The sequence below is a fragment of the Urocampus carinirostris genome, chromosome 17 (genome assembly GCF_059441175.1).
Source record: "Urocampus carinirostris isolate Australia breed hairy pipefish chromosome 17, RoL_Ucar_1.0, whole genome shotgun sequence".
Taxonomy (NCBI): Eukaryota; Metazoa; Chordata; class Actinopteri; order Syngnathiformes; family Syngnathidae; genus Urocampus; species Urocampus carinirostris.
The window spans coordinates 18,847,145-18,863,264 of NC_142365.1; the positions used below are offsets into that span (position 1 = coordinate 18,847,145).

Genomic DNA, 16,120 nt, shown 5'->3' on the forward strand with positions numbered 1-16,120 from the left:
AGGGTTTGACTCCGCACACAGACACACACATACTTTTCCTGGTGGTTCTCACCTTTGGGATTTTGAATTTACTACAGCCCCTTAACTTATAACTTCCCTCTTTCCAAGTGAATATTTTTTGGATGTTTACTGGCACTATGTTTTAGTTGACCTTAAATAGCAGTTGTGAAGTGAAATATTTGACCACTAGATGTCGCTGTATGGAGTAGTGCGCCGAAAATGAGTGCTCAAAAGCCCAAGGAAGAATAAAAACTACGGAGACTAAAGATGACAAAAACACCATTTTACGTCAAAAAATTTTGCCCAGCCTTTTTGAGGTTTTTGGGTACCCGTTGCAGCAAAATGGCGGACAATTATATCAGCAATTAAATCCTAATTTCTCAAACTAGTAATATTTTAGAAAATGCACATTTATATGATAGTTCATGTGTTTGGCCTATTAGTCAAATCAGTATTGTTTTAACGAATTATGTTCTTTTTTCACCACAAGGAGGCACTAAATCATTCACTGTCTCTTTAGGGCACATACATCTGATGAATTGACATATGTTGCAATCGACACCGCGTGTACCACTTCTCCAAAACATAAACAGATTGCATTTCTATAGAACACAGGCAAGATGAAACTAGTGCCAGTTTCCTTCTCGATTTGTTTTGCTATGTTCTCCCCTCCTATCTTCATGTTTCTCCCTCCCTCCATCCATTCCCCTCCTCCTCTTCCTCCATCGCTAGCCAACTCCTCTCCTCTCCAACGTCATTGTTGCCATAGCAACTCAGGCATTAAGACCGCTATCCTCCTCAGCTTCTCTAGCTTTGCTTATGCCAATCCCGGGTTATGCAGCCTTGATGTGTGACCATCCGCACCATTTCTGTATGAAATTACCGTATTTTCCGCACTATAAGGCTCACACCACCCAAAAAATATTATTTCGTAATATTTTTCTATTTATGAGGCACACCACACGATGATTTGAATTAAAACTACAGTAAGGACTTGGGGTGCACAAAAAATAGTTAAGTACTGTATTTGTGCACTGTTCTGATCAGTCGAAATCGCCGATCACAATCGTTTGATGCAATGGGATCCGAACCAGGACCGTTGCAAGGAGAGTGCCGGTTTTATGTTATCATTACATATCTACATTATTGGTCCATGGTGTAGAAAAGATTATGTACCACTAAAATACAGTACTTTTTCTCCGATTTGCAAAGGCTTTATAATGGTAAATGGTATTGTGAAAAACTTACATATTATAATTTTTACCGAACACCTATTTTGGAAGAAATTTGTCTGAAAAACAAATATACAGTTTTCATCATTTACTCAAGATCGAAAAATCATGACTTGATGAATGCATTAGCAACATTAAAAATCACACAAGATTCTGAACTGAATGAATTGTGTAAAGTAATATGGTTGTTCTGAACAAAATGAAAAAAAAACTTTTGGAAAGAAATCCGGTCGACTTGGAAGACATGAATAAATGAATTGGGCTTGTTCATTGGTTTCAACGTATGATCGGGTATAAATAAAGGTTTCTACTTTGCAGGTTTTGACTATCGCAGGACTTTGTTGAACGAATCCCCTGTGAAAAATGAGGGATTACTGTATTTTTTATGTTTTAAATGATATATTTAATGACAATTTGACTGCGCATTTCTGTGTGGAGAAAGTATCAGACTGAAAACGATTTCATTCTTTATTGATTTATTTTGTTCTCTCCCGCTTCGGGCAACGCAGCTCACGCTGACATGTCGACTTCCAGTCCAACGAATGAGATGAATCGGCCCATATGTGCATATAAGCGGCATAAAGCGCAAACACTTTATGAAGCTTCGACTCTTTATGCTTCACTACAGCATGAACGCTTTCACGCTTACTGGACTGATTCGGTCATAGGAGAGCTTTTGATTGATGTGACAGCATACCTGTCAAATAATATACTTCCCTGAATTTGATACGTTTTTTGAACGTTTCAAATTGTGTACGTCGTATAGGATTTTTTATACGGGAATTTTTGTTATGGAAATATATTTGAAAAACTGATTTTTGTTGGACTGATCCTGTCTTGCCCATTTCAGCTCTAATCTAGATCGTCTCAATCACCGGTAGCAGACGACAACGTCATCCAGGGTATGTGCCACTTTTTTATGGCCAAATTCAAGCACTTTTTTAAAAACGTTTCCAATTTCTTCAGTACCATTAAAAGAAGAAATATGGTGTGAATCATTTTCTGCAGAGCCACAAATATAACTGCGATCCACATAAGCGATTTTTAATCTTGTGTATGCATTTATCAAGGGCGGCACAGCAGTAGGGTGGTCAGCGCACAGCTCTACAGTGTAGAGGTTCAGGGTTCAAGTCCAGCTACCGCAGCCTTCCCGTGTGGAGTTTGCATGCTCTCCTCGTGCCTGTGTGGGTTTTCCTCTGGGGACTCTGTCTTTTCCCACATTCCAAGAACATGCTTGTCAGGATAATTGGCCGGTCCAAATTGTTCCTAGGTGTGAATGAGCGAGTGAGTTGTCTGTCTCCGTGTCCCCTGCTGCTGTCTGGCAACCAGCTCAGGGTGTCCTCTGCCCACTGCCCAAAGATGACTGGGATGGGCTCCAGCACCCCCATGACTCTACTGAGGATAAGCAGTGTAGATAATGGATGGATGGATGGAAAAATTCACCAAGACATAATTTTTCAATCTTGAGAAAAATAATGAAAACTGTATATTTGTTTTTCAGACAAATCTCTCCCAATATAGGTGTTCGGTAAAATTATTAGTATGTAGCTTACATTTTCAGTTTTTTCCTGATACAATTTACCACTGGAAAAAGCTACCTTAATTCTCTGCATGGCCCCTAATAAATGTCTATAATTGATCCGTAGCACCCTGTTAAGGTATAACATGCACCTTTCCTCTTGGGCGGGTGATGACATTTCATAGGAAGATGTCGTACAAACTAATGCTAAAAGCAGTTAATCACAAGAGAATTAATGTAATGGCAAAATGAAACCACCAGAGAGCAGTGTCTGTGTCATTTTTAAGCAGACTTGTTGATAAACATGGCGACAATGTCAAGCATTTACAAGCACTTCACCAAAGATTCAAACGCATTTCAATCCTTAAAATACAAGTTAAAATTTAAGCTCTTTCCAGGATTTCAAACACCCATAAAAACCCTGGTCATAGCTAAAATTGACACGCTACACTAGCAAATGTTATCCACGATCAAGCTTAATTTCGTTTGCACAAATCATCTTTGTTTTTATTCAACCGGGTCTGTTTTGTGAGTAAATTGGTGACCAGTTTTTAAGGTTTATTACTCCTAATAATGGAAATTGCAATTATTATAAGGTGAGAAAATGGCTAAGAATGAATGTTATGATGAGATGTCTATGTGAATAAAGGAACACTGTGTATTATTTGACCACTAAATTTAACTGTATTGTGTAGTGCAACTGAAAACGAGTGCCAAAAACAAAAGGAAGACAACAAACCACACAATTTTTCATATCAATATTTTGCCATGCTTTTTGTTTTCTGGGTACCTGTAGCAACAAGATGGCCGATAATCAGCTCCCTTTAGGTGAACCTCATGTTATGTAAAATAAACTCACATTTTTCAACCTACAAGTAACGCACGTCCAGTTGATAGTTCATGTATTTTTGGTTATTTCTTTTCTCAATGAATGAAGTGTTTTCAACTACTAAGAGGCGCTAAATACTACTCAAATTTAATTTAAGGAAGCGCCACACCACTAAAAATACTTTTAATTAACGTACTATATGGGCCCCGCGACTCTACTGAGGATAAGCGGTACAGATAATGGATGGATGGATGGATACTACATGGTAAAGGTTTATGTTGTAATCGGGCATGATTCTGAAAGTTGTGTAAAATACAAAAAAAACTTACCTTTTGTAGGCTGGTTGGATTCAACTGAGTTTTGTCTATGATTTTTATTGCAACCTGCAAAAAAAGATTGAGAGAGAAAGTTTTCATTATCTTATTAAAACCGGTATCAGAAGGTTAACATCCAATTCTATCATGTACATATGATTTATTCCTCACACAAACAGCTGAAAGTAAATTTGACTTTCATATAATAAGTATTTATACTTCCAAATTTGAAGAAAACAAATTGATTTTGTTCTGTTGTGGCAGATATTCCAAATAAAAAACTGTAAAGAGTAACATAACAATTTGCTACATTGAACAAACTTATAAAATAAATCTGAATCATGCAGAGGGGACCATATGTCCCTGACAGCTTACTAATGATAAAAATGTTACCAAATATAAATTATAAATATAGTATATAGATTGTGATAACTACAAGAAAGTTAAGAGGTTGAGGTGCCGGAGGATGAGGAGAAGAAGAACAAGGTGTTTTTTTAAATTAAAATTGTTTAAGATTGTTGTGTGCAACTCCAAACTGAATATATGTAGTATGATTGTTTATGCCTGTGAGTATATTTGAACTGAATCGTTACTGTAAATTCCGGACTACAAACTACTCCTTTTTTTCTTCATTTTAAGTGCCTACAACTTTTTCCTTTTTTCATGGTGACCAAAAGGAAAACCGAGAGCCGCTCTTTTTCACAACGCATGCACTCTAAATGGAAAACCCTGTCCACATTTTTGACAACACTATTCTTATATTACATACACGGAGCAAAACGTGAGGTTTGGCAGTATTTTTTTCAATATTTACGATATTTCGGCATTTTCACCCACCTATCAAGTCCTCAATTTATTCAACTGAATTGAACAGCAGTGGAAGTTATCCTTTAAAAACGCTACGCTTCTCTTTCCGTATCATGGGCATCAATTTCAGGTTGTTAAGGTTTCCTTTAATCCTCGAGGAACAGGGACAAGCAAATGCAATTTGGCCCATTACTGCGATAACCATCAATGACAACAACACGTCTGTGTTGCATTCTGGCACCATTCTTCAAAGTATGGTTGCCCGGGCGCTGTCGACTAGAAATATAGGGCTCACATTTTACGCAGCGCAGCCCCCATTCGTATTTTCTTTTGGCGCAATAATAAAGTCTTTGTAATTGCCATCTTGAATGGTCAGATGATCCAAAAAAGTTGACGTAAACCACTCGAAAAAGAACTGAAAACAGCGTCAGGTGTGCATGAGCATTTAAAATGACCAACAAAAACGACTTCACAAATGTTAATATGTGCACAGCCTGGGACACCCCATACGTCAAATTGGTAACCCAGCAGATAACTATTTTATTTATTTTTGTGTACAAATTATCCGCCAGTAAGTTAGTGCAGGGAAATATATATATATTAGAATGATTACTTATTAATATCTAAAATCCATCATTTTCAAACAACCTGTAATATCAATGTGTTGGTTCTTATGGGAGTTACTATTGTTGTTTTGATACTAATTGGTATCAATGTGGTATCAATGTGGTATCAATGTGGTACTAATATGGTCTGTGCAGCTTTTTGAACCTTTTTATGAATAAGAGCTATACAAATAAACATGACATGACAGGGGATTGCACAAAAACCCATTTTTGTTGACAATTTTTTGCTCCAATTATAGGGTTTGTACACCTTTTTCATGGCCAAATTCAAGCACTGTTTGAGGACTTTCAAAAACAATTTCCCAATTACCCAAGTACCATTGAAAAAGGAGATAACGTGGGAATACGGTATTTTGCAGATCCAGGTATATCTGTAGTTTACCTATGCAATTTTTAATATTGCTTGTGCATTTATCAAGACTTGTGATTATTCGAGATTTAGGAAATCCTAAATATATTTGTGGATCCGAACATTGTTTGTGTAAATATTTTTGAGACAAATCTCTCCCAAATAAGGTGTTGGGTAAAAATGTATTTTATATTTTCAATTGCAGGAAGTTTATCCCATTAAACAGGAAACTCTACTCTAATTGTTTGCATGGCCCAAAATAAATGCCAATAATACATACGTAACCTTTGCACAAATTCACATTTCATAATGCCCTGTTTTAGCCATAGCATGCATCTGTACTGTAGGGGGCAAATCACTTAATAGGACAATACCATACAAGCTAATGCCAACTGTAATTAATCACAAGGGAAGAATAAATGCAAAGGTAAGCCAAAGCCTCCAGAGCATGTGTGTTGGTGTCAATATTAAGCAGATGTGTTTTATTTTCTTCATTGAATGTGTTGTCTATCGAGTCAGACTGTTGAGAGACATGGCAACAATTTCAAACACTAAAAAGCACTTGACCCAAAGTTCAAGCACTTTTCAAACCCTGAAAACACCACAATAAAATTCAAGCGTTTAAGGATTTGAAGTACCCGTACGAAACCCTGAATTATTAGTTTTCTCTCTCAACTTTGTCTTGTCTTACCTCTCTCCCTGTTAGGATGTGTCTTGCCAACTTGACCTTGGCAAAATTCCCTTTTCCGATAGTTTTGAGTAAACGATAGTTTCCGATGTGCGGCTGCTCGTCCGAGCAGGAAGCGATGGAGTTCCTGCACCTTGCACCGAGCGAACGGCTCGACTGACTCGTAGCCTTGTCCACGCGGCTCGTGCCCAACAACACATGCTGCAAAAAAGCAAGGAGAAAAAAACAAAACATTTAAAACAAAACTTTTTTTTTTAATTTCCCCAGCAGTTAACAAATAATTGAAATTTGTAATTGATGTTATGCACAGGGCAGCACGGCGGCGCAGTGGTTAGCGAGTGCGCGGCACAGTTCTGAGGTCATGAGATTGAAACTTTCTGTGTGGAGTTTGCATGTTCTCCCCTTACTTGTGTGGGTTTCCTTCAGGCACTCCGGTCTCCGCCCACATTCCCAAAACATGCATGTCAGGTTAATTGGCTGGTCCAAATTTTTCCCGAGGTGTGAATGAGCGAGTGAGTTGTCTGTCTGTGTGCCCAGCGACTGGCTGGTAACCAGTTCAGGCTGTCCCCTGCCCACTGCCCGAAGGTAGGTGGGATGGGCTCCAGCACCCCCGCGACCCTACTGAGGATAAGCGGTGCAGATAATGGATGGATGGATCGATGTTATGAATAATGTGGCGTTGACATAGCCAACATAGCTCCCAATGCTAGGGTCTTTAATAGGGGTGATGAAGTTAAATATTCTATATCTTTGCAATAATATGCAATTTTCAGTTCACATCCCTTAAACTTGTGATTACTAACCAAAAGAGTTGACGAGTAATAATTTGAGTCATGATCCCTTCACATCACCTAACAATGAGCTTGATAACATTCCCTTTAAACTATCTTGGAAAGTCCATCGTCACATCTTAAGTTAACTGTGTCATATACTTTATACAGTGCCTAGCAAAAGTATTGTCCCCCAATAACCTTTGTCAAATTGCCTCATTTCAGGCTTTTAGGAAACAATTGTGAAGTGGAACCAAATTAGTTCAATATTTTATTATTTTTTTTAATGTTTTTTATTTTATTTACAATGAAAAAAATGAAAAGTAGGTGTTCCAATATTAAAGATCGGCCCCCCTTGGCTCAGCCAACTGACTCCAGAAGTTATCTGATGACTTCTGAATGTCGACTGAAAAGACTAACAATGACAAATTTGGAAGTATAAATTAAATTGAGACTGAGTGTCATTCAGTCTCAATTTAAATACACCTGCTCTGTGATGGGCTCAGAGGTCTATGAAAGCAGACACTGGAGAACAGAAACCATTATGAAGACCAAATAACATAGGAGGCAAGTCCGGGATAAAGTTGTAGAAAAGTTCAAAGCAGTATGGGATAAAACAAGATTTTGCAACATTTACACATCTCCCAGAGCACTGTGCGAACAATATCAAAATGGAGAAAGCATAGATCGACTGCAACTCTATCAAGACCTGGCTGTCCCTCTAAACTTTCATCTCAAACAAGGAGAAAACCATTCAGAGGAGCAACCAAGAGGCTCATAATAACGTTGGATGACCTGAAGCCATACACAGCTGAGGTGGTTAAGACAACTTTAGTCCTACTCTGCATCAATCTGCCCATTACGAAAGAACACCAAATAAAAGCCCATTTGACATTTGCAAGAAGCCACATGAGAGACACAATGACATGTAGAACAAGGTGCTCTGGCCATATGAAAGCAAAATTTAACTTTTTGGGCTGAATACAAATTGTTACGTTTAGCGTAAAAGTAACACTGCACATCAACCTGAAAACACCATCAGCATTGTCAAACATGGTGGTGTCAGCATCACGCTCTTGGGATGCTTTTCTTCAGCAGGGACTGGGAAGATGGTTAGAGTTGATGGGAAGATGTACAGAGCAAAAACTGGGCAATTCTGGCAGAAAATCTGTTGGCATCTGGAAGAGACCAGAGAATGGGGCCCAGGTTCACATTCCAACAGGACAACGACCCTAAACACATAACAAAATATACAATGGAATGCTTTAAAACTGACAATATAAAAGGTGTTAAACTGACCAAGACCTCAATCCTAAAAAGCATAAGTGGAAAGATCAGAAGGATGCTGTTCACAAACAACCTTAAGGAACTTGAGCTTGTTTGCAAAGATAAATGGGCAGATATTTCTTTTTTATGATGATCCAAATTCAGAGACATACCCAATAAGTGGCTATGATCGCAGCAAAAGGAGGCTGTACAAAGTATTAACTTAAAGGGGGCCAATGCTTTTGCAACCCCTACTTTTCAATTTTCTATTTTGTAGCACATTATAAAATGTTGAACGAAATTGGTTTATTTTCACGGTTGTGTCACACATGTTGTTGAGTTATGTATCTCTTAGTTTGATGCCCGAAATATTACAATTTATCAAAAAGTTCTTGGAAGGCAAATACTTTTGGAATGCAGTGTATATAGCTGCCTAGCTTTAAGACCTAAAGTAGTCATTGGGGATGCTTAGCTAGCAGGCTAACAACCAACTAACAACTGCTTTTCCACATCCACAAGGGCAATTGTTTTTTCAATGCCCATGCCAAGATTTGGAAAATAAAAAACGTTTTTACTTGTTTTTAATGGTTTTGTTTAAGAAAGTGTTTGCATTTACTCGTTTATGAATACATTTGTCTTTAAAGCCGCTGCAAAACATGTCCAAGCAATACTTAGCTCAGTGCTTTTATTCTGGATATGATACTTGGATATCTTATAATCTCTTATAACTCAATTCATTGTTCCTATTGGAGCATTGTGGACTCCGAGGCACGATGTAGGTCATTTGCTATCATAGCTCATGTATGTTTGTGTAAATATATATGTTAAATATGTCTTATTCTACTGTCAACAAACAGACCAATTTACCAATATGAGAAGGGCTTCAACCATTCCTTTTAATAGGAAGGCTGATTAATAGGTCGTCCCCTAATGTCGACCACATTAGTGACTCTGGAGAGTAGTTTAACCACTGGAAATATGCTTGATGAAATATTGATAGGGAAATAATCAATGATAAATGTAAGAAGGAGACAGCATTTAATTGAAAAGATAAGCAGGCATGCAAACAGAAACTCCAAGATGGTAAATGGATATCATATCCTTTTTCCTACCATAGTCTGACAATCTTGGATCTTGACTTTTTCAGTCTTTAAGATTGTTTTGATTCCTCTACCCCATGCCAGTCAAGGTCTTTGACCTATGCCCTCATCCTCCGCTAATTTCTCCCTTTATTAATAATAGAAATTCCCTTATCAAGCGATAATAAACCTTACAAACAAAAGGCAACTCTCTACTCACTACAAGACACACTACTTGTAGTCAATTTAGTGTAGCTTATGATACATAACATTACCAGTTTTCAGAGACTTCATCTTCATTAGCAACAGTGTTGGGCCATACATTTCACACCTAGTCCTTCAGTGACGTCCTACTTAGTCCGGATTCAGCAAATATCCACTCGAATAGCATAATTTATGGTATCATGGCTCCAAAAATCCTACACAGACGCACACGTGAGCACATCTGCGAGTCACATCGCTTTAATCGTGTGCAATACAGGCAATTTTCCAGAGAGCAATTAAATATCAATAAAGCTGAGTCAGCAATCAAAATGTATCACTATACATAATACTGCAAACATTTTGAAATAAGAAAATTCAAAATGAATTGTCCTCAAAGTTTTACTTCCTCACAAGATCCTGCTTCCGTTGAAAGTTCTGACTTGAAAACGGCTTTGCAAGTATAGTAGTTTGCGACCAAATCTTTATTGTCATCTGCATCAGGCATAGTAGGTTAAAATGTTTAACATGACACATTTTTAACTTGAAAAAAAGCTTTAACCCAACTCAAGAGTATACAATCTCAAGATGCCTACATGCTGCGTTCAACATAAGGCCTCCTAGTGGCCTTACAGTCACCATCTCAGGATATAATTGCCCATTGCAACCCTCCATCACAGGGGTTGGGAACCTTTTTGATCTAAAAAGCCTTAAAAGCAAAAATATTTAGATTTTTTTTTAGAAGAGCCACACCATATATTTTAAGACAAAATACAACAAAACCGCGAAACCTGCTCTTCAGACAAAAGCTAATTCTTCAAGGCATTTTATTTCACTGTATGAGGTTAGATGATTTGATCAAATCTATGAGATAATAATTATGCCATTGCCTGTGTTTCATATCAATATGAATATACCACTTAAAATTGGTCTCCCTCCCGAATTTACATAAGAGTGTTGAGGCTCATTTTGACTGTCCTTTTTGTCCTACAGAATGCTTTCAATACAAGGTGCAAGCAAAGTTCTTTTGTAAATATGTCACAAAATACCGCAAACGAGGATACTGTACTTACCTTCAGTGCAGACGCGGGTGGGTAAAGGAGAAAGAGTGCGAATGCTGTGGATAACTCCGCCCATTCCTACCACTTACCCAATCAAATTGCTCCACATTATTTGCTAGAGCTTCCGGGTAAAACGCTTGTTTTGGGTTAAAGCTTATTCAGTGGCTTTTCATCATAAAGTGTCTCAACAATGAAAATAGATTCTTTAATGAGCTTTCATGAAAAGGATTATTTAGTGATTTAGAGCTACAAGGGGGTCTGTTGCTGTGACACCTTGACTCTAAACTGTAGTAAGAATTGTGTTCTATACCCTACATCAATCGGAATCGTCCTAGCTTCACAAGTATGACAATTATCTCTGCATGAAGCCATATAATGAAAAATTGCACATTTTATGCCTCATCTCTGAGCCATTTCTACTCATGAGAAGAGCCAAATATGGCTCGTGAGCCATAGGTTCCCAACTTCTGTTCATCAGCTACATGTGCCATCCACTTACAGTACTCAAACGTCAGCACTGTTGAGTCTGAAGGCCTTGGGCAGATTTCATTCAGGCTGATGACACAGGCTAGTTGAATTCTGATGGGCTAAAAACCCTGACCTAAAACTACTGGAAAGTGTTTAACCAAATTGATGTAATAGATCATAAAAGGTGCAAAAATAAACATGTATGGTTGGTTAGTTGGATCTGTTAAACACTAGGGTGGTAGGGGTACCATTTCCTGTGTCGTGTATTAGGCAAGTACAGCCTGGTGGCGCCCATGTTGTTACAACAATGATAATGATGCCTGGTTCTGTTAGGCCAGCAGATAAGACCTTGCTGGCCCTGACAGCCCACCAATGATTAGCAATCTTCGATGGAATTGTCATCTGCTACCAGTGACTAAGACGATCTGGATTAAAACCCAAATGGGCACAATATCATTTAGTCCCCGTACAAAAATTGTTATATGGATTAACCCAATTTGCAAAGATGAGAAACATTTTAAAAAAAAAGGGAAACATATAAGTTGACAGGTATGCACTAATTTAAGGCACAGGAAAGTGCAGGGAGGAATAAAAACCTCGTAAAGAAGGCAAAGAACCCATGATAGGGTGATAAGTGGTTTAGGTACACAAAGACTAACAAATAAGAGGAGGTCATACTCAAAAAGGGAGCAGATGCTGACACAGTAGTCCCTGGCCATTTCCAGGCCCTGAGGCACACACTTCCATTCAAACAGCATGCAATCTGCACAAACACTAACAAGCATTCATCAAGTCAGACTAGGCAGGAAAGAAACAACTATCATATTTTCACCTAAAACCCCCAAATTGGCTAGAAAGTTGAAGGTATACCTTATAACCCTAGTGGTTAAGGGATCCAACTAACCAACCAAACATCTTTATGTTTATCCTCCATATTTTGTACTTTTTATGATCTATAACCCTAATACTGCGAAATATGGTGAATAAGATTGGAAATCCATGAAGTATTTACACTTGTGCGTTAAGACACAAGGTTTTACGGTATACTAGCGTATTTGTGCAATATTTGATCAATCGAATAAGTTCCAGGGTTGGGTAAGGTTACTTTAACTGGATTACTTTCAATTACTTTAGGATTACTCCAATACCAAATATGCTAATAAAAGACAAAAGAAACTAAATATGAATACAATTATGACTCACAACACGTGGTGAGCTTTCTCTCCTGGCTTTGATCTCTTTGATCTACGGCAAAACTAACATAAAATGCGACAGAAACAAAATGAAAATAAATACAAACAGCTTGCCAACATCATTTTTGCCGTTCCATGTATTTCATTACTCCCCATGCCTGCACAAAATTTAGTAATTTTTATTTATATTTAGTTTCTTTTGTTTTTTATTAGCATATTTGATATTGGAGTAATCCAAAAGTAATTGAAAGTAATCCAGTTAAAGTAACCCTACCCAACCCTGCGAATAACATTCCTGACTAAAATCACAAAATATTGTATGCTACAGCAATCGAACCTGGACAGGAGTGGTAAGAGCATAGATATTTAACCACTAGTGATACAGATGGCATACAAAAATGCAATTGATTTTGTCTATCTATTCATGCATCTATCCATCTAACTATCCATCTATCCAACCATCTTGCTATCTTATTGTGGTATTATATCTTATACTCGTTCTTGCGCCACCAGGCTGGCACTTTTGGATTTTGTTGGGCATTTCACATGTTACAATGACAATGAATTATACACCATCCATCTATTTAACCATGTAACTATTTACCCACCTACCCATCTAACTATCCATCTATCCACCTACCCCTCTATCCACCAACCTAAACATTTATCTATGCATCTATATCGATGTAACTATCCATCTAATTATCTATCCATCTAACTCTCTGTATGTGTTATTTTATCTTGTAAATGTTCTTGCACTATCATGATGGCACTTTTTTATTTTGTTGTGTGTTTCACTTGTTACAATGAATAACATTGTATTCTATCCATCCATCTATCAATTTATCTATCCATCCATCCACCTATCCATCCATCTATCCACCTACCTAACTATCAATCTATCTGTCCCCCTATCCATCTGTCTAACTACTGTATCTATCCATCTAACTATCTTTATGTGGTGTTTCATCTTGTAAACGTTATTGCACCATTGGGATGACACTTTTTCATTTTGTTGTCTATTTCACTTGTTACAATGACAATAAATTCTATTCTATTCCATTCTATTAAATTCTATTCCATTCTATTCCATCCTTTCACCCACCCATCCAACTATCCATCAATTTACTTACCTTTCCATCAATAGATTAATTTCTCATTCTCTCTCTCTCTCATCCCGTTTTCTCTCTATTTCACTCGATGTATGTCTATCTCTGGCTCTGTATGTCTCTTTCTATGCTCTCTGTCTGTCTCTCTCTCTCTCTCTCTCTGTCTCTCTCTGTGTCTCTCTCTGTGTCTCTGTCTCAGTCTCTCTATTTATCTCTGTGTCTCTGTGTATCCGTGTCTTTCTCTCTTTCTCTGCCTCTCTCTATGTCTCTGTCTCTCTCTCTGACTCTCTATGTCTCTGTCTCTCTGTGTGTCTCACTCTCTGTCTCTCTCTCTGTGTCTTTCTCTGGTCTCTCTCTGTGTCTCTGTCTCTCTATCTCTGTGTCTCTGTGTATCCGTGTCTTTCTCTCTTTCTCTCTTTCTCTGCCTCTCTCTCTTTCTTTCTCTTTCCCTCTCTATTTATGTCTCTCTCTGTCTCTGTATGTCTCTCTCTCTATGTCTCTCTCTCTGTGTTTCTGTCTCTCTATGTCTCTGTCTCTCCGTGTCTCTGTCTATCTCTCTGTCTGTCTCTCTCTGTCTCGCTCTCTCTCTCTCTCTCTCTCACACACACACACACACACACACACACACACACACACACACACACACACACACACACACACACACACACACATTCTCACCTTTTCTCTCGCTCTCACACATTCTTTCATTTTCTCTCTCCGTCTTTCTCTGATTTGCAGTGTACTGTCTGCATGTCGCTGTATGAGAGCCTCTGGTTGGAGGGTTGGGCGCTAAGCAGCCTGCGCAAGCACCGACTGCACATTATTTCACGCAGTAACATTCACCCCAAACCCCGATTCATATGCAGGCAGGTGCACACTAGACATTTGTTTTGGCCTGTGAAGCCCTCTCCCCACCGATTGCCAGAAAAAGCATACATTGCATTGCATTGGATTGCATTGCATTGCATTGCATTCCATGCATGCATGCAGGCATGCATGCGGCGGCGAAGAGTATTTTGGCATCACAATCTCCTTACAAGATGTGACAGCGGCTTTTAAGGCGTTCTGCGCATTTCGGTTATTGCATGCACCTGCACTGACATATACGTGCATGCCTAAGCGCTCAAGGTTAGCCCATTTGGACATGTTCCTTTCACAAAAACAGACACACACGATGTCTTTGTAAAACAGATGAATCCTCTATTAACATAGCACTAAATACACAACAGAGGTGAACAAGGGGTAAATATTGGCTCGAGGGACGCAATATCCCCCCAAAAGAGGTTTTAAGCTGAAGCTGTACTTACATGGTCTCCGGTACTCCTGTCGTTGCCAGACGGTAATGCAGATCGAGAGGACATGTTTTCTTTCTCGCCCTTTCCCTGAGTGACAATCGCAGCGTGTTTTGCGCCAGCAGATTTTTTTTAATTAACAGCAGAATAAAATCCGCAGATGCAAATCAATCCGCTTTTTGGCCGAGTGGCCGAGCCGTGCTCGAGAGCAGACCTCCGTCTGTCATGGCAGCAATTGATATCCGGAGGGGGTGTCCTCAAAGCAGCTGCATCTTCCATCCAACATGCACTTTGCAAAAAAAAAATCTAGAAAGAAAAATGGAGAGTGGAGCACAGGGTCGATCAACGATGCAGCAAATGCAAATCCGGATCATGGAATAGGTGCTAAAAGGCAGAGATGTTTGGCCGGAGCCCAGCGTCTCTGTGGCGACTATCCACCCCCTGCCTCCTCATTGCTGCACAAAACAAAATCCGTCTTCTTCATCTCCCTTGATCAGAACTCGCGCACATAACGCATCTTTTTTGCATTTAAGACAATGCAACGCAGCGAGATTTGATAAAGAGGTGCGGCAGAGGGGGAAAAAGGCCGAAGCGGTCAGAAATGGGCACTCTCGGTCGCTCTGTTGCGCTGCATCACTAAGCCACGAAGAAGAAGGACGGATTTGCTTCTAACGAGAAGTATCCAACGGCTTGCAGCCCTTCATCCTTGCCCTTGAAACCAGGAAAAAAAATAAGAATTAGCATTAAGTCTGCCCCAACATTACGCACCAAGCAATAATGAAACATTTACATGTTAAAAAAAGAAATCTGTAAAAACATAAATGCATGCATAAGTGAATAATTAAAAACTGACGTTTGTTGCTACTAAACATAGCCATTACATTTAAACTACAACATTAAGCTAAATATAATAAGTTATAGACCCCTTTCCAACCTTATCAGTGGGTTACACACGATGCGTGCGAATTGTTGACCCAAAGCAGCAGGAGTAGAAGTACGAGTTTGAATAAAGTGAGTGTAGTACGTTTGTGCTGTACAAAGTATGTTTATTATGTATTTTAAGACATGTACGACGTACAAGAAAATGTGTATGGAAAAACGCGAATTTGTCAATTATGGGCACGATCCGGTATACACCGACTATCACGAAACGGCAAATCAATCAAGTCAGCCGCGGTAGCCTCTATCTCGGTATCGATTTTTTCGTTGCAAACAAAGCGAGCGGTTTGATGCTACTGTGTGCATGCGTCTGCCGCCTGTAGATTTCAGTTCATGCATCATTCCGTGGTAGTTGTGTAGTGAAAGGAAGTCCGTCTC

At 38.8% G+C, this 16,120-nt stretch overlaps 1 protein-coding gene across 3 annotated transcripts in view; it reads right to left on the reverse strand.

The window, feature by feature from the left end:
• mark4a (MAP/microtubule affinity-regulating kinase 4a) overlaps positions 1-15,418 on the reverse strand; it is a 47,251-nt gene extending 31,833 nt beyond the window's left edge. For all 3 annotated transcript variants that reach the window (XM_088321086.1, XM_088321088.1, XM_088321087.1), the window contains exons 1-3: positions 14,819-15,418; positions 6,368-6,565; positions 3,910-3,963 (exon numbers count right to left, since the gene is read on the reverse strand). In XM_088321086.1, coding sequence (XP_088177212.1) covers positions 3,910-3,963; positions 6,368-6,565; positions 14,819-14,872 — 306 coding nt within the window. In that variant the 5' untranslated portion in view covers positions 14,873-15,418. The remainder of the gene's footprint in view (positions 1-3,909; positions 3,964-6,367; positions 6,566-14,818) is intronic.
• Between the last annotated feature and the right edge of the window lie 702 nt (positions 15,419-16,120).